A 20,842-nucleotide genomic window follows, 5' to 3' on the forward strand; every position below is an offset into this window, starting at 1 on the left:
ACTGGGTGGTTGATGAGACAGCTGATTTTCGGGTGTCTTCAGTTAGTCCGGCTTTTGGGGCGACACAGAACGCCACTATTGTGACTACATAATTCCTCGTTGTTGCGAGGAAGCTGATTGGACACCGGGTTAGGATCGGCTAGGTGAATTGTCGGGCTTCCGTGAGGGATCCTGATAATGGTATTTTCGCTGTTGGGACTGGGGCCACATGTCCTCGATTTGTCGCGATACTGATTACTCGGCGTTGTGATACAATTGCGGACAGCCTGGTCATCAGCGAGCCAATTGTGAGTACCAGTGGGTATGTGTTATTTGTGAGAAAGCAGATCACGGGACAGATGAGTGTGCTTCTCGCGGATGAGTTGCTGTCCTGGTGTCTACAGGCTTTGTGAAGAGTGGTTGCTGTTCAGTGTCTGGCTTTCTGGTTTCTCCTGTATGCGGTTTATTTCAGTACCGTGAAGAGTGAGGTAGCGAAGGGGAGCTGGATAGCCCCTTGTGGAGTCGGCGTCTGTCCACGCTTGTGTGGGTGGCCGTCAGCGATAAAGCATGGGGGCTCTGGTCCCTCGGAACTGGTAAGACCGAGTCCCAGTAGGTGCGGCTTGTGGGTCACGCTTGTTAGAGGTAGGAACTTGAAGGACCGAGTCCCGACGGAGATGACCTTTGGGTTGCCTCCGTTTGAGGCAGGTAATGCAAAACCGAGTCCCGGCTCCCGGGATGGGTCGCTGGGCACTACTTTGTCAGGCCTGGTGATTTCACACTGGGAGTTAGAGGCAAGTAAGGAAATCAAGATCCTACTGACGGGCCTGCCTGTCATACCGGACTTAACAGCTGGTAGACGGGTGGACTCGTTAGAGTAAAGAACACTCCCCCCGGACCGTGCTTATGCTTCACGTGGATCCAGCCTGTGGGAGAAGGTGAAAAAAATAAATATCAACAGAACTAAAATTAATTGAGCAATTGCAGTATATTTACTGAGTACGAGTAAGTGTGTGGTTACAGCTAACAATATTAGTTTAAGATTTAAGTAAACAGCTGATAGTTCAGTGAAAAAACAATGTAGGTTACACGTACTGGTGGAGAGGGTTGTACTGCTGCCTTGATAACTAACAAACGTGACATGGATTCGTTGGCCGCTGACGAACGTCGTCCCTCTTGCTTTCAGTTAATGATTCAAGCCTACTGCTACCAATAGCCAACAAGGATCAACAGGCACAATGTAACCTTCAATTTGGATGCCAGTCGAATAGTGTCTGATTTTGTTTTACGGTTTTTTCTTTCTTTTTTTCTACATTGTGGTTGACTGGTTTAGCCTGTTTTCAAGCATATTTTAAATTAAAACACTAAGTATATTTTCGTTAATTTGAAGCATATTATGTATATTCATTTATTTATATTATCTTAAATATGCATAAAAACGTTTTGCATATGAATAGCGTACTTACACTAAAACCAGTTACAAGGTAATGATCGTTTTATTACTGTAATCAATTATACAAAAACAAATTGATTACAGATCAACTTTAAAATTTACTAACTTCAGAATAATCTTTACCCTAAAGACTTTTTACGTGGATGTTTTCTATCTGTATAAAAACTGTTAAATTATGTTTCTTAGTTGTATATAAGCACTGCATTTTCTCTATAAAAAAGTATGGACTTAAATAAGTTACAATATTATGTAACCAACTATATACTAAAACAAAATTGTCAACAAAAATAGACAAAGTTTCTTATTAGATTTTATTGAAAAGATCGTGTATAATACATAACCTTTTCAAAGTGTATGGTATAAAAACTGGATTTATGCTCTCAACAAATTAAGCTGAATTTTAGAGTATTAGTTATGTTATCATCTTGGTTTACTTGCTGTTCGGTCCTAAGACTTATCGGCCAAATTCAGAAATTTTTTATTTGAATATGTTGAATGTCTACATAATGCGTTGGCTAATTTCGTTGGCTAAAAAACATAATGCTTATTTAATCTGTTTAACCAGGAAATTGGTTCCCTAGATGTTGTGTTTCTACTTTATACTTAATTTCCAAGTAAGATTGATTATTTATCCTTTAAACTCTATTGGAGTTTGTGAAGTCTCTGAACCCTGTCCATCATACAATTTTTTATTATTTAAAAGGCCATTTTGATATTAATTGTATTTTTTAAACATATTTGATATTTTAAAGATATATTTTCATCTATCATCTTTTTCCTACTTGAAGCATTTTTGTTAGATATAATTAACTGAATGCATTATTGAGACACAGCTCGTGACAGTTTACTCGGCTCCGTATGACTCACGCAGCTAACGGTGGAGCACTCGGCTCCATCCACACTATAAAAAGCTGGCCTGCCCTAGAATAATCCAGTCTTTGCTAATCCTTCGAATACTCATTTGTGTTTGTTACAATGTATGATTAATTTAAAAATTATATATATATATATATTAATTACAAAATCAAGATTACAATAAATATAATTTATATGATAATTGAAATAAGGATTTTTGTTTATGTAAATGAACCCAGTAAATAATTAAATATATTCAAAATAATTAAATGTAACGAGTACTTCACAAAGGCGGAAATTATTTCAACAAGCATAATCAGCTAATATAAATACGTTTGACATGATACTGAGAACCAAGGGAAACTAGATCGTTTATTTAAACAATTATCATATATAGACTTTTTGGATTGCATCGGTCATGTATAATGTAAAATATTTTTATGATTAATTCACTTTTAAAGTTCAAAGCTTGGGCTTGAAAATATGGAAATGAACTTGTTTAGCACATGAAAATTTGTTTAACAGGGTAAAACAAGCATAAATGAATACCTCACTGGATTTGAATCTGGGAACTTCGGGATAAAAACTGAAATGCTACTCTCCGGTTTAGTTCATATAGCATACCCGATTACAAGTATGTAGTAAGGTGCTCATGTATGTTGGTGCATGGAAGCCCAGAAAGGTTCAGTGTGTAGGGCCTGGAATTAGTTCAGAGATTGCCCATCCGCTCTTGCCAGCATATATCTTGGTTCCACCAGAGTACCCTGTTGGACCTAGATCTCCAGGGTTGGTAGCTCTGAAATGGGGGTATAACCAAGTGGCTAGCTTTTTTGCAGAGAAGATTAATTCATTGTGGAGTTTGAACAACCCCTCTTGGCAAATTGTTCACAAACACACTCTCGTTTAGAACCAGCTTTGTGACCTAAAGCGAGACGGAAGAAGAAATCAATAGTGATTTGAAGAGTATGCAGAGAACTGCTATCAAGAACTTTAGGCCCAAACCTAAATATCTGCTCATTACAAAGGAAGATAGAAATTTTTCAAAGGTAAGCCCTCTCCTTATCGCTAGTGAAATAACGAATTGCGCTGGAGTTCCAGCAAAGGAAATATGAACGGTCAACAGTATTTTTCGTTGAGACGATCAATGACAACCAGTCGCAAAAGATTCTTGGATTGAAGAAAATAGGTGAATTTGCTGCACCCTCATCACCCCAAACGAGCTTGAGGTCTACCGAGATATACTAAATTACTCTGAACAGGATTGTGGAGGAGTTATTACGGAAGGGAGTAATAGTGTTCAAAAAGCTGAACATGAAAAGAAATAGCGAAGTTCTATCTTCTGACTCTTATGTCCTTACCTTTAACGGACCGACCCTGCTAGAGAAAGTGCAAAAAGGTATACATTGCCTGGATCTGTAAGCTATGCTTTGTGCTTTAGATGTCAGCGATTTAGCTACACTGTGGTTTGATGCGAAAGACTGTAAATATGCGTGTTTCGTGAAGTAATTCACAAAGGAAAACCATTCAGGAATCCTCCCGTTTGTATTAGTTAGTCGTTACTTTCTGGGCATAGCTATATCACATGCATATACTATGAGACAAATCATGGCATTAATGATCTTCTCGGAGGATCCTATTGTTTCGAGTATCACTCTCTTTCCTTGATATATTATCTTTGTTAGTTTGGTTTTATCTAACTCAGTGCCATTACCTCTCGGTTGTGGCCAACTCCGTAACGTATGTGGTTCCATCAGGACATTGTAAAAGATACACTGATGGTCACTACATGTATATTCTACGACCACTTCCCAATGCACAGTCCTCTATAGTATACTCTCAGAGGCTATGGTAATATCATTAATGAACGATTAATAACCAGGTCTTCTAATATTCCAGTGTTTCCTTCATTCCTGACATTCAAATTCATAGCCTTCAACATCCCTAATAGTGTCTTCCAATGCATCTTGTTTCCTCAGAAACTCGTGAATTATCTCATTTAGTGTGACATAGCAATAGATATAAGGGATACCCCTGTTCCTCACACAGACGAAACCTTTTTCAGCTTTGTGTTTTTCAACCGGAATATTCTTGTTTTTTGTATTCACATAGTCGGCTCCCTAGTTTATCTGGGTACCAATTTGGAATACCTCGATCTGGTATGTTCCCCTGTTGCTGGCGTATGTTTGGTTAATTCCTGTTAAGGAATATGAGGTAACATATGGAATTAGCCATGCTTGGTGTGACCTTGCTCTCCATATTTCAAAGCATGAAAACCATAGTTCTAACTTAACTTTCCTGTGTACTCTGCAGTTCATCCAACTGTCCAGTAGGCGGAATTGTTCAGGTTTCTTCCCCTGTAGACTCTAGGAGCTGTTCTTCCTTTCCAATTTTTTGGTCAGGTCTTTTAAATGACGCGTTCTTTGATATCGAGACTGGAAGAATACGGGTGTGGCGACACATTGTTGTTGCACGATTCGCTGTTCTACATCTTCGTTTGTATTTTGATTGAAAGGGTTGTATCAGTAGAGTTCTCCATTGCTGAGGTGCAATCGGAGGCATGTTTTCACCTAATTGCTGACTTTTTCTGATATGCGATACCGCTTTCATCGTTTTAAAGTTCTCTTGAGTTGCTCTGAGGGTCTTGTCTGCTTGTTTTGCCCATTCCTCAAATTCTTCATTAGTTTGTAAGTTCACCATCTGTGACTGAGTCGCTCCGATAATATAGGTAGTCTCCAAACGCGGTAACTCCGTTTTTGGGCAAGTCACGACTGCAGTTACTCTCATTGCTACAGCCGCTTTTAGCTACTGGGCGGGATAGTTGCATCCATCCTAGTCATCCACCTTCACTCTTCATTGGTAACCCCAGTAAATCCTTAGGATGACACGTTGATGTCGGCAACCGTTAATAAGTGCAGAATTTTTTCTGCACTTATAACCCATCGCTCTCTAGTCCTCTTCTTCACCTGTTACACAGGACTTTGCTTAGATCATCTATTCTACTAGAAACCCCTCTTCCTTTCGATTGCTTCCTTACCCCGAAGTGTCTCCCTAGTATATTCCTCAAGAGTTCTCTAGTTGTCCTCCGAGTTAAGCATATACGCCGTCAGATCTTCCGGCTCTAGGCCACTGACGCCAGCACGTTCGCGGTGTTCTGCTGTTCTGGACAGCTGACCAGCCTATGCTCTACTGTGTCTCGGATATCACAGTACATGCATTCGGGTGACTACCGCCTGCCAATACCATACAAATATGACTCAAAATTGCTATTACCTGTCATTAACTGTTAACACGATAACTCATGTCACCATGTTTTCTCTGATTCCATACTACCAGGTCAAGTATTAATCTCTTCATCAAGGGGCTGCTTTTTCTCCCATCTTCCATCGTTCTTGCCAGACACGCAAGATGCTCCATCTAACCTCGGCTTTATTCCCACTTCCGAATCTGCTGATTCGTTCTTTCATCAAACGATCGATGGAATGGACTCCCGCGAGTACTTACGGCCTCATAAGATGTGGTCCTGTGTGCAGCATTTACACCTAACAGGGATTTTCGGTGTACGTTCTTTAAACATAGCAGATTTCTTTTAATGTTTACGGTAGATCCCCAAACCGGGGTTGCATGCCATGATGGCCTTACGTTTAAACGCCCTCGGGGCCGCGTTTGAGGTCATTAACCGACTCAACGCAGATAAGGTTATGTCCACCCTGCCACAGATCGCCAGCACATGTTCGCTGAACTTACAAGATTTATCTATGGTGACCCCTAAGTATGACTCCTTTTTCATTGAGTGAATTCGATGGTTCCATACTTTTAACTCAATTGGCTCAATCCTCCTCCTGCCTGTCAGGGTGATATATTAATAAGTCTACTCTGCGTGGATTCAACAGTACATCGCAGAAGACAGCGTCTTCACATTTGTTAACCAAGAAGACGTACAGCCGCAATTAGCCTGATGTACAGATGCCTACTAGGGTGCCGGCATTCTGGTCTGCATCTATATACACGGGATAGAAGCGCCAAGGATTCAAACGTGTTTGACTCTTACGTCCCCTAACGCCACTGGGAAATTCCTTCTCTACCATTAGGACTTTGATGGCTGTCATCCTTTAGCCCTAGGCACAGGCCCTCACTGGATGCTACCATCCGGTGCCAGATGGACCAGATTTTTCTACGAGGTTGATACTCCACCCCCTTCACATTTTCTCATCCTCATCCTCTTTAATGGGACCGGCGTGCAGCGGTGTTAATAATAATAATAATAGGAAAAATAAACTGAAGAGAAGAAAGGGTTTAAAGAGTTTTTTTTTAATAACCTACTAACTTTAAAAATTGTTAAGAATTGATTTCACGGTTTGGAAGGGCTGTAACTCAGCAAACAATAAATATGCTAAATATTTATTTAACTTTTATGGGAATATTTTAAGTTTTAAGAAGCAGTAGACGACAGGTGGAGCGATACCAATTGCGGTCGAAGTAATGCGCGTTGTAGCAGAAGCAGAAGCTTTTGCACGCCTTGTAATAGGCTATGTAATATTGTACGTCGTCGTCATTAATGGCCAACTTTTGCCACGTACAAAACTTTTGCTAACACAAAAAGAGAGAGATAAAGTTAAGAGCGGAGAGGGGTGAGCGTCATGTTTTAATAAAATATACGACCACCTCCGTCACTACCCTGTAGTCAAGTTAGTGTAGGCCTACACAACACAGCATAACATAACACGAAACACTAATCTCTCTCTCTCGCTCGATCTCTCTTTCTCCCTCTGTTTCACTCCCTTTTTCCTTCACTATGACCTCTTCTTCCAGAGGCGGTAGCGTTAGTAGTTTTGATGTTAATGGAGTCGTGCACACGAGGTTAACTGCGAGAACAACAACAGCCAGCGGTGGGCTGATGGTTGAGACCACTCTTTTTACATTAAATTACATCATATTACATTTCATGCAGTGTTGCCAACCGTAGTTATACTTATAAACAACCATCCAACTTATATTCGACTAACCGCATAACTACTTCACGAACAACTAAAACTTCCCAAATAATAATAAACTGATAACACTTGTTACGTTAATAACGTCTCTGAACGTGTTTACACATATTATCCAAACACATTACGTGCGCGTGTGTGTATATTTTAAAATAACTGGAATGTTACGAAATATTCACAACCCCTTTGATATTGAATAGTTCTCTGGTTATGGCTACTCAAGTTAAAGTTATGCCAACGGTAGAACTAGCCAACGGATTCTTGTTTTAAATAGTTGCTGTAACTTGATTACAAAATAACAAACGTACAACATTCTCGTTATTACTGAAGTTGCTTCTTTCAATAGAATTATTGAAAGTATAGAATACATACTGAACGTACACCAGTATATAAAATAATAGACAAAGTGAAATACATGTAACTCGCTACGATTATTTTAACAGCCCGTTAGTGGATCCTTGACATTAGGAAATTTTTTTTTTCTTTAAAAGGCAAATAAATTACTTTTTTAGATTATTTATTAATATTCTTTGTTACTTAAATGTGCAACTCTACCAGTGATATATTTCTAAAAAGTTTAATTAATTGATTTTATTTTGCCTTTATATTTTGAAAAATATTTTTAAAGCCTACATGAATTTTTATGTTTAATAAACAAATAGATATTTTATTCTGATCGGTACATAAAAATACTTACTGTTCTTTATAAAATAAAAAAGATCGTCAGGAAAAATGGGGAGTACTCAGATAATACCTGTCACAGAACATTACAAAAAACTTGATGTCGACATCACAAGACTTCCTTGTACGCCAGTTAAATTATATATACACATTTTTACTACCTTTTACGAAGTAAAGGAAATATTATGAGCGCGGAAAATTTCGGTTTACAGATTTCAACGGAAATATCCAATTTAGAAGATCCCTGAATCCATTTTGACTACTGTCGGCGTGTCGACTGTACGTACGTATGCATCTCTCATAACTCAAAAACGATTAGCCATAGGGTGTTGAAATTTATGATTTAGAACTGTTGTAACAACTATTTGTGCACCTCCCCTTTTGATTGCAATCGAATGAAGGAAAGATATCCAAAATCCAAAAAAATTCGATTTTGGACTTTTTCTTAACTGTAGCAATAAGCCCTCATTGAGAGATTTTCATCGATATATCGTGGTAGTTATTTTCATTGGTTACAGAGTTATCGCCAAATGAAATTTTAATTAATGAAATATTTGAATCTTAGAAGGAGAAGGCACATCGGTTCAATCAGACTTCATCTCCGTTTTTCGTTATTAACTTTTTTTAAATTTAAATATATTGTTTAATTAATAATTATTAACTTATAATTGTAAAAAAAATTACGATAAGTAATTCAATAAAAAAAAATCAGAAGTTGTTAAAAAATAGAATTTTATGTATTTTTCGTTTTAAAAAATGTGTATGTGTAATTCAGAAAAGTCATATGGTATCCACCAAAGATTTTTTCAAAATGAAAAGTACAAAAATTTTATTTCATTAATAACTTCTGATATTTTTTAAGTTTTTTTTTTAATTAAAAATTTTATTTCGCTATAACTCTGGAACCAATGAAAATAAGTACCACTTATGAAATATCGTTGAAAATCTCTACATAAGGGCCTATGAAATAGTCCAAAGCCAATTTTTTTGGATTTTGGGCTATTTTGGACACTTTTGGTTCAGTCGATTGCAATCAAAAGGGGAACTTGATGTTACAACAATTCTAAATCCAAAATTTCAACATCCTACGGCTAATCGTTTTTGAGTTAGACGAGATACATACAAACGTACGTACGTACAGATGTCACGCCGAAACTTGTCAAAACGGATTCCAGGGATGGTCAAAATAGATATTTCCGTTAAAATAACAAAACCGAAATATTTCGCGATCACAATACTTCCTTTACTTCGCACAAAGAAGTTAAAAGAAGAAAATATTTAAAAGAAAATAATTAATTTATGAAATGAAGACCTTAAATAAAGCAAAAATCTCTATTATTTTAAAAAAAATTATTGTTACACACTTGGTGAATTTTTAGATAATATAAATTTTAAAACAAACAATAATAATAAAACCTCTGATTTTTCTACATCCAGTTCAAGTGTACATAAATATGTGCTCAAACTGATTTTCAATAGTACGTTCAGTAAAATTGAATTATTTTCTAGTAATTCTTTTATGAATAAATTCTACATGTACAATTTTTCTTTGTGAACAGATACTACTGAAAATAGATTAGAATACCATTCCTCTTGGTAATCTACCTATTCTTTAATTTTTTATAAAGAACAATAAATGAATCAGAAATAACTTTATTTGAAATATTCTGTTTAATCATTGTATGGTATGTAGGTATTGGTGTCAATACCTAAACCATAGCACATCTTAATTCCTTTTTCTCCGTAATTTGACTGGATTGGTTTCATTCTTTTTATGGGATCACCGACTAATTTTTCTTGTACTTTTATATTTAAAAAATACGATATTAAAATCATTTCTTATAAGCGCTTACAAGTTAGTCTTACAAGCTCTCAACACTTTTCACTTTATCAATTCTGCATCGTTAAACATCAAAACCTTTTATATTTATTTGTCCGGATTTTTGACTTTCCAGCAAATTTAGTAACGCTAAAAATTGAATTTTTTTTTAACCTTTATGTGTAGAGAGTTTTATATTGATTTATTACGAATCGATTACCAAAATATGACTCGGTTATCAAAATAACTTATGGAACATAAAATTATATTGAGTTAATAATTTATATTTACTGATAGCTAATGCTTGAATTTGTTTAGATGGAGACAACGATACGCTGGCAATTAACAATGGAGGCCACAATAATGTAAACAGCAACAGTAGTAGCATCGTTTCATTAGATGAATACCATTGGTTTTCACCTTTACCGCCACCTAAGCCAACACTTTTCTTCCTTCCACCTAGACCACCTCATCACCACCAGGGCTCTAGGTGGGGTCCCTACTTTGAAGAAGGTGCTGGTCCGCATAATATTACAGCTAGAGTAGGACAGACTGTTCGTTTGGATTGTAAAATTGGACTTCTTCACGATAAAACTGTAAGTATTTTCAGCTACTGCGATTAAAAAGATTTATTTATATTTACTAGACTATTCTAAGAATTTATTTTCTGTAACTAAAGTTTTATTTTTTCTTAATTTTTTTTATTTTTTGGTATTGATAGCCCTACAGATTCGATTTTATTTTTTAATTCCATTGCTTTCTTCAAATTCGCCTCAAAACCAGCCGGAAATTGAATTGTGTTAAATTAAATTTAAATTGCGTGTAATGGCTTAGCTAGGAGTAATAGTAAACTAAATTTCTTTACTTAAAACTTTTTCTGGAGTTCCCTCTTAATAAAATTTGCTTCTTTTGGATTTTGTTTTAGGGTTCTATTTTTAATTAAAGAGACATTAAGCATAATTAACCAACACGTAAAGAATTTAACATTTACAGCAACTTTTATGCAGTAAAGAAAAAGAAATATTAATTTATGGTTTCACAACTTTTCGTTAATTTAATTTTATTTATTTTTTTTAATTAAATATTTTGTTATTCAAAATTCGTATTTCGAGAAAAAATTAAGAACATATAAGATTTCTCTTTAGAGTAGATTTGGCTAATCCGAGGGACGGATTCCAACAATGTTAATATAGAACTGACCTTATTTAGACTTTCAAGTTCCTAATGAAGCACTTTCAAACGTTCAAACATTTTGTTAAAGTTAATCAAGGTGGAATAAAGAAAAATTAATAAAACTTCTTAATTATAAGTTTATTTTAATCTGGGTTTCACTAATAATCTCAAGTAACAGAGGAGGTAATGATATTCTAATTTTGATTTATTTTAAAAGTTTGTTTTAGTGCCTATAGTACGTGATGTTGTTAGATACCTGTATTAACTTGTTGTCAGAGAGAGTTTACGTACATTTAAGTGAACTCGAACATAAAGTTCCATAGATGAGAATCATATGAACGTTAAGCCCTCCGGTCGTCTGTTGTCAATGTACTGTGTTTCTACAACTACTTTCAGCGAGGGAAAGTAAATAAAGTGTGCATGTGCTGGTGAGTATTGAGACGAGTGTTTTTTTTGTTTTTTGAAGTTAAAAGAATAAGGGGAAATACAGTAAGAGTAAGAGAAGAAACGGTTGAAACAATCTGCTTTCTCTCTGCTTTCAAGACTTGACGGGAGCACTAGTACGTTTCATTTGTTGCATTGTCTAAATTGCTTTTTATATGTGACTCTTTCTATCTTATTGCTGGGGTCCTTTCGACAACGAACCTTTCTGGTTTATTGCGTTGTATTGTGTACAAATAACATTGCCTTATTCTGCACCATGGTTATAAGATAATTAGTAATTATATAGTAAAAAATAACTTAGTTTAATTAAATACAGCCGAACATAATGCGTTATTTTACACACTGAAAATTGAATGAATAATCATGCGCTTTAAAATAAATCAGAAATATTATACTATACAGTATAATAAAGTTGATTAAAAAAGGCCTTATTTTCAAATGCTCTCTTCCAAGTTAACAAATATCAACTTTTTCAATCTTCGAAAAATTCTAAACGACTTAAGTTTAGTGCTTACTTAAGATCATTAGTTGTACGGCGATTTGATTTCATATTAAAGTAACTACAGTTTTTCTTGGTTATCACTCAATTCTATTAGAACATAGGGGAGCTGATGAATTATAATTCTCTTCACTAACCAAAGCAAGATTGAACCATTTTGATAAACTGCGTCAGATTACTCTAACAAATTTGGATTACAATAAATATATACTCGTATATATAAAAATTGGTCTCTGTTGAAGACATCAATGTAAAGTCAAATATTTGTTACAGTTACTTCAGTAACACAAGTGTCGTCCCGAAAGTAAAAGCAGTTTTTGTTTTATAAAAAATTCGCAGTACTTAGTATAACTTTAATACTCGTAAATCTTAATCTACCTTTTCAAAGAGCTATCTTTCTACAGAACCACGTCTTAAGCTTAATCATTTGTCAAATTGTGGCACTAGTTTTTGTATGCTTAAGTCTGCATTTCTTTCAAATCTTTGACTTCTTTTAAAGAAGTAGCCATTGACAGACGCTGTCTATGAACGTTGTCCCTTTCATAGCGGTTCCCGCCATTAAACTCCTTCAATGTTGTAGCAGGTGGAAATCGCTTGTAGCACGATCTGGACTGTATGGCGGATGATGAAGAACACCTCTCTGATAAGTACACAAGTTTTTTTTTTGCAGAATGTGGCCGTGCATTGACATGAAACAAACACATTCCACGAGTCAAAATACCACGCCGGCGGTTTTTATTAGTACGATGAAGTTTCATTAAAATTTCCGAATAAGAACCAGTATTCCGCGAGGCATAAACTCACACAGTAAGACTCCGTAGCGATTCCAAAAAATTGTGACCATCACTTTGCGTTTTGAAAGTGTTTGGTTGAATTGTTTTGGCTTTGAAGGCGATCGAGAATGATGCCATTGAAGTGACTGACGTTTATTATCTGGTGTGTAATGTGAAACCCACGTTTCATCACCAGTCACTATATGATCCAGCACTTCATCGCCATCTCTATGGTACCACTTCAGGAATGACAGAGCAGCAGACATACGTTTTTTTTGTGATTGTCTCTCAACATTCTTGAGTGAACAAATTTTGATTAACAGAGACCGTAACATAAAGAAAATTTATCATTAAGTAGTTCGTCTAGCATTAAATGTCGTTTCTCTTTAACATGTCTTTCAATCTCCTCTTTCAGCTGTTTAGTAATGAAAGTAAGGCATCCTAAGCATTGGTGGTCATGAAAAAATATTGCGTGCCGTAAATAAAAGACACCATTTCCTTACGTTTCTTTCATTCATTACCCTGTTACCACACACGGCAGTAATTTGATAATGAATTTCCACAGGACGAACACTTTGCGCATTCAAAACATGTATGTCGTTAAACGCGTACCGCACAGTCGGTTGGATTTGCAATTTTTTTATTCATTGTAAACACACGGAAAATCACTCCATGTAACAGTACAGCTACGGAATTTCGTACAGCGATAGCAGAATAACGGGCCTTGACCCATTGTTGTGAGTGAAGCCGCGCCCAAGCGATGCGCAAACGATTCTTACTGTCTGGACGACTATAGTATGTTCGATCTTTAAAACAATATCTAAGCTTACTGATTATTTTAATGTTAAATGCACAAGCACAACAAATTATAAAAAAAGGAGAAATCATACGAAAACTTCCGCATTCCTTTTCTACTATCGAATTTTTTTCAGAATTCGGAGAATTTTAACAAGATTTTCCTTTACCTTATTAACGGAAATTTTTGTCCTCTTATTAAAATGTCTTTTCTTATTTAGTTAAAAAAATTTTCTTTTTCCTACCTCTTATTATTTACTTGTCCCATTCAATATAACTATACTAAGGCGATTGCTCATCTCTACCGTATAATGCACTTAACCTTTTGAAAAATTATTCAAACTTCTTGTTAATTTAACAGAATTTAAAAACATCTTTAGAAACACTTTTCAACATATTTTTCCATTCAGATATACTCGTAGTTCTTTCTCTGAATAGAAAAGATAAAATTCTAGTCACACTTAAAATTTTAATGTCATAGAAAACAAAATAAAGTGATTTTTTACACCGTAATAACTATATGCGAGAGCATAGCATTATAAATAAGCATGTAGTCGTCAAAAAGTTAAAATGAACGTGACTGTTGACATACACAATTGTCTTCATCACTTAGTACTTAGTGTGAGTTAGAAATGATTTGTTTTAATGATCATATGCCAACACTTGAGATAAACAGTATTATTACTTTTTTTTACTGCAAATAGCGTATAGTCACGAAATATTACCTTTATCGTAATAAAATTTATTTGATCTTTAATTAAAGTTACATGAGGTTTATATATATGTATGACGTTTAAATAAGATTACTTAAAAAACCTTCAGTGTTTAGCATATAAGCTATATTTAAATGATATATAAAAAAACTTTAACGGATAAAAAAGCCATTCACTAATTGCTAGGTAATATGTAAGTAATAACCAACGAAAAATTTTATTTAAAACGTGTAAGACTATGTAGTATGGTATAGCCTTTATATCAGATTAAAAAGAAACTTCTCTTTCCGTCTCTCTCAGTTATAACCGATAAGGGAGTATAAAAATTGATGACAAAAACGATTTAGCCATTTTTTATTCAATCTTTTCCAACCTCCGCCCCAGTTAGCATGCATGTTACTTACACCGACCGACCGTAATAACGAGTAGCGAAACAAACGCCAGTAGAATATTTTTCTGCCAGACACCACCTGCAACACACTCTCGTTTAGAAAACGCACCTGATTTAAAATATAAAGCTTGCTAAAATTACGGAAAAAGGGTTTCTGTTTTAAAAATAATGCCTGCAGTTGCTTACTTGTCAAACGCAGATACGCAAGTATTATTCTAAATCACAATGGGAAAAAGGGATACTTTTACTACCAACGAGAATAATATAATATTCAGCATCCACAAAAATAATTCATCGTCAATTTATTTTTTTAAAAATAATAACAGTTTTTGTTAAGAGAATTTTTTTCTGCTCAGTTTTTAATACTAACTATAAAATTGAATTTATTTTTCTACAATTACCATCAACTGTATGAAAAAAAAACATTTCTATTTAACGACAAAATAAGTTTAATATTATGTTGAGTAAGGATAGTTACATATGTGCTGCCTTATAGCAATGTATCAGTATATTTCTCATGTATTACATAAACAGCTGAACATTAAATAAAGGACACACACTATCCAACTATTCATATCAAATAAGATACTTTGTTAATTATGTTCCAAAACTAATTAAATTTAAACTAATTATTTCCAATGATCTATTTATAGACCGAATCCTTTCAGAATTATCAGTCATTTCTTTTGCAATTGTAAACGATTTTATCATACAAATCGTTCTACTCTGCTACAGTTTTTGAGGTATTCTAAGGCGTGATATTTATCCTGTTGTATTATTTTTTAGAGCATTATACAGGTAAATATTCATATATTTTCGAATGGAGCTCATACTTTTTTAAAAATATTTATTATATTTCCACGTTATATTATTGTTTTTTAATAGGCATTTCTCAATTTCTATTAAATAGTCGGTGACGATCAGTTTTACATTGTTTGTAGTTTATAATTATTTTTTTATATCTGATTAAATAAATTTTCTATTTTTAACTTACAACTTTAATCATGTTATGCGAATTGAGCTCTTAGCTCTTATAGTTCAGTTTAACAATGTATGAATAAATCTGAATTTTTATTTCCCAAAACTTCAGACATATCTATTTTATCAGCTAAAAAACAATTATTGTATGGATTATTTAAATTTCTCTATCTTGTTTAAATCTTTAACATTTCAAGTCCTCCACTCTTTCGGTAGATAGATTTCTCCTCAATGTAGAAGCAACTGTAATACTACTGTGGAACTATTTTTTTGTTTAACCTCCTGAACCACCGTTAGGTATTGCTTCAGAGGATGAGATGAATTACTTGTAGCATACCTGACTGGGATGGCATTTTCATACGCGTGTAGAACTTAAAACACCAAAACATTTCAATGGCAACAAAAGTTCTTCACGAAAATGTGATGAGGTTAATTGCTAACTAGTTGTGACCAAGAGGAGCCTGTGTTTATTCTGGAAATACCTCTTATTCCATCAAAATATCCCTTTTTGAGTTTTTTGAACTCAAAAAGGGATATTTCGCACCTGAGGGGAAAACTGCTTATATAGTTTACAAAGACATACTCAAATAGATTTTTTATAGTGTTTTCCACTCGTTCGCGAACGTCAAGCATCTCGTCAACAAAGATTGCAGGGTACGGACATCATCAGCATAAAGCCAACCTAGGAACAACTTGACAAGACAAAAATTGTTGCCGAAGAAAATAGACTAAATTAACCAATATTGGAAAATTTGCAAATTACTAAAACTCCATACAGTACTTTTAGATTGTAATTGAATTTTAATCAAAAACTAATATTTCTTTTGAAAACTTGTTGTAGATAAAAATAAAAAATACAAGCAAGAGCGAAGCCACGGCCAACAGCTAGTATATGTACAGCTAATATATATATATTATATATATATATATATATATGCGTTTTTGTAAACGCAGAATTATATAGCCTGGGTAACTCGCACTTTTTTATTAGTTCATCAAGTATTAAATCTGGTATCATTTTTCAATTATTAATATAATTTTTATAAGTACTGGACACCGGTAACTTAGTACTTCAGAAATGTTTAATCTGATAACAATACGGTGAAGTTAAGAAACATTTATAAAGAATAATAAATAATAATTTATAAAAATAATATTTGTTTGACAGAAGCAATAAGATTTACCTTCATATGATAGATATCTGAGTAAATGTTCTGAGCAATGTTATATGTGAGAAATTGTTTCTGCGTCAGCTTCTAAACTCATCACTAATGTTACTCCCGGGCATTGTGTGTCTGTATTTGTGCGCGCTACCAAGCAATAACATTAGTGATGGGTTAGAACCTAAGCTCAGCTCAGTTCAACCGGCATATCAACTGTCCAATCAACGCTATTCATGCCCTTTCTATACAGTAACACAACCAATCGCGGGATCTAACTTGCTATCTCTGTTATACTTCCTTTCATCTTTAATTCTTTCTTAAATGTTTCTACTATCCTTATATTCTTATTATTATAAATATGTAAGGAATAACAAGTTTTAATGAAATTGCCAGTTACCATTCTCCTATAAATCCAAATATATATTAGCAAAAAAAATCCAACATTGTTTTTCTATAATTGTGTTGTACAAAATATGTCTTGTAACTTTCAGATTTCCCTGATTAAATGAAGCTGCATGGATACAAATGCTCGCGATTACTCACGTATCTAAAGCCTGTATTCTATTCATCATGTAATACACATTTTTATTATAGTTATTTCACAAGATTTCTTTCGCATTCTTCAAATATCATTGAAAAGATTATTGTATTCAGACATTTATTTCCGTTTATCATACAACCTTTATTCTCTAAGGATCAACTTCTGAACATTAATGTAGTTGCAGTTACTATTTTATAGTTGATTTTTTGAATATTTTCGTTGAAATTCTGCTTATTTTATTAAATTATATTATCTCTTATTTAATACTCGTATTACTTTGATTTGTATTTCTTTAATAAAACTTTTTATTCCTTGATATAGTGTTATCATAAAATTTAGAATAACTTGAAAAAATTAATTAATAATTTTTATTTTGTACATGGAAATTTTCGTAATAATGTGCTTGGATGCTTCCAGTTTATTTTCTAGGTTATATGCCATTTATATTAAAAAAAATCTCTTCTCTAAAATGTTTGAGAAAGATCTTTTAAAGAATATCTAAAAAAATGTAATTTTTTAAAATTGCAGTAATATGGTTATTGAAGATATAATCTATTAGGGGTTCGATCCTCTTAAGTTTATTTTTGCAATTTATAAAGTATTAACTTAGAAAACATACATGCAGAATTTTCTGTGATTTTGAATTAATGATACGAGACTTGATTTTTAATAAAATTCTCCTTTCTTTGCCAAATTGCTTTGAATTTTTACCTTTCTTTAACCATCCCTTGTAATTTTGCTAATAATATTCTGTAACATCCGATATATTATGATTCCTTATCTTAATAAGTATTTCGTTTTTAGTTTCCATTTTTATTTATTTCTTTAATTTGTTTTACTATTATTTATCTTTAAATTCAATTCCATTCCTAGCCTGAAGCATTGTCATTCAGATTTTCTTTTAACGCAATTTTTTCTCTCTGCCAAAACAACGTCATCAGCGAATCTCAACAAAAGTTTTATGCTTTCTCAATTGATTTTTTTTCCATTCTTAAATTAGTTTTTTTTTTTTATTTTCTATACTGCTTTATTGCTTTTCCCATAAACAAGTTGAAGAGTAACGAGAACAAACTACATTCTTTTTTTTAATCTTTCTAAATCTGGGCTCGACTTTATTCATTTACTGTTCTCATCATTCTGATTCTTATTGAGATTTCATATGAAACTTGTTTCGCTATATTTATTTATTTATTTATTTATTTTTTAGTTCAACTTTAATAAAAATATTAAACGTATTTATAAAACGTTTTTCGTTATAAAATACCGTTTTTAGATCTATAAATTCCATTTAAATATTTTAATTTCTATTTTAAATATTTATTCTTCTAAATTTTTAGTCAGGTTGCCAGAAAGGCCTCGTTTTTACCAACATTTTTTTTTTAAAAACAGAAACTGGTCATTATCAGAAACTCCAACTTCTACCTCGAACTCTACCGTTAATTTATTCTTGGGTGTTTTCAAAGTTTAATAATTTGAAACTTTTCATAATTATTTACTTCAGATGTCATCTGTGCTTACTTTATAATTATGTTTAATTATTTAAGAGCTCTATAAAATTCTGTTCTCAATTAACATCTTCACTGATTTATTTTATTTGTTTTTCCTCTATAGATTTCATTCTGGTAATTTTTCAATTATTTATATTTCTCCCACCTGTTCTTTGTGTTTCTCTCTCTTTCTAGTAGTGGTTTTCCATCTCTATCTCTGATAATAACACTTTTTCCATTTAATAATAATAATTTATTTTCCAAACTAATAATACACTTTTTAAGACAAACAATACAATATCATTTACAATGTACAACGGAGTTACAAACTAGACATAGCTTATGAATTATATAAATACTGCTGTTGACCTACAACAGTTTATACCCGTAGCTTCTAATTGAACTACAATACACCCACAAGAGTAACTATAGTTTTCTAATTTAAAACTGCGATACAATAATTTATGATAAAATACTAATTTTTGTGATTTAATAGTAGTTTTTTTTTCTCTGATTTAAACACCCCTAAGGCAACCAGTCCGGCAATAAAGCATCATTCGGTCACCTCAGGGTGATATGGCAGCAGCCTACCCTCCCTGTCTAGCCCACTGTAAAGGCATCCCACTGAGGTCTCCTAGAGTCATCAGGATGCCGACTACCACTTCTGGATAGCCAGCCCATCCCTCAGTTGGAGAGCTCCCCTTCCCATCACTAACCTACGAAGCACCAGGTGTGCGTTTCGCACATCTATAGTGCTCCCTACTATCCACTAGTCCACAATAGATACATTTTGGGAATTCCCATCTCCGAAACCTTTAGAGGTAGGATCTGAATCCTCCGTGACCATAGAGGAGCTGGCAGGCGTAGTAATCAACATCCCCATGCTTCCTCCCCAACCACTCCTTCAGCCTTGGAATCATCCGACGGGTCCAGGCTACCATATTCGCGGTATCCTACCTTTTCTGCCACTCCTGAAGTAGGAGGGCCGCAGAATCAGGCTGCTGCATTCTCTCATAGACTCGCTTCAACTGTAGAGCCCTCAGTCGAACTGGCGGAACACCCGCCAGGACTCCCGCTGCCTTCCCTGACACCGTTCTGTATACCGCGATGATTTTTATCGCGGCCCTTCTCTGAAGCGAGGCCAGCCTTCTTTCATTCCTTTTGACTTCTATGCCTTCACACCACACCGGTACCGCGTAGAATATCACGGAGGTCGCCATCGCCATTAACAACCTTCGTTTCGCCATTCTCGGTCTCTTTTTGGTACTCATCAGTTTGCTCAAGGTTGATATGGCCTTCTCCGCCTTTGCAGAGACCTCAGCTATATGTTTGCCTTACCGGCCAGACCTATCTCACCACAGCTCGAAGTGTCATTTGCGGTGATTCCGTTATCCTGAATCCGCCTACCATGATTTCAATTTCACAAGTTCGGCGCTTGATCTAGGAAGTACAAAATTATCCTTGCTTCTCATATCTCAGTTAATGTTATTTTTTTCCTGTTTACCCTCCGGGAATCACCATCAGGTATTATTTCATAGGATGAATGAGTATGATACGTGTAAGTGTAAGTGATATGTGGTCTTGTACAGCCTCAGGTCAACCATTTCTGAGATGTGTGGTTAATTGAAACCCAACCACCAAAAAACACCGGTATCCATGATCTAATGTTCAAATCCGTATAAAAGTAACTGACTTTACTATTATTTGAACGTTGGAACTCTTGATTTCAAAATTAGCGATTTGAGAAGACGTGTTCACAACTAGACCAACCCGGAAGGTATATCTCGGTTAATTAGTCTATATTTAAGAACATTATCTCTATTCCTAAGAAAAAGGTTTAAGTACCTTAAACAATTATTTCACATTTTGTAACTAAACTTAAGTTATTGGTGAAATATATAAAAAAATAACATTTTATTAATTTAAACCGTCTTTTTTTTTAATTTAAATTTAATAAAATATTTTAATGATATAGAATTTTAACGTGTGAATTTTATTTTTAGTTGATGGCCATTAATAAAAAAGTAATCTAACTGTTAAAATGGAAAAAAGTATGTCAATACAATTTTATCGTTTTTAAATTATGAAAATGATGAAGCCAATACAATTTTAT

The 20,842-nt window shown here is 34.1% G+C and overlaps 1 protein-coding gene across 2 annotated transcripts in view; it reads left to right on the forward strand.

Annotated features, from left to right (window-relative positions):
• The window catches only part of LOC142320960 (zwei Ig domain protein zig-8-like), a 970,121-nt gene that overhangs the window by 836,922 nt on the left and 112,357 nt on the right, over positions 1–20,842 (forward strand). For both annotated transcript variants that reach the window (XM_075358949.1, XM_075358948.1), the window contains one exon: positions 10,091–10,368. In XM_075358949.1, the coding sequence (XP_075215064.1) occupies positions 10,091–10,368 (278 nt within the window). The remainder of the gene's footprint in view (positions 1–10,090; positions 10,369–20,842) is intronic.

The sequence above is a fragment of the Lycorma delicatula genome, chromosome 3 (assembly GCF_047948215.1).
Source record: "Lycorma delicatula isolate Av1 chromosome 3, ASM4794821v1, whole genome shotgun sequence".
Classification (NCBI taxonomy): domain Eukaryota; kingdom Metazoa; phylum Arthropoda; class Insecta; order Hemiptera; family Fulgoridae; genus Lycorma; species Lycorma delicatula.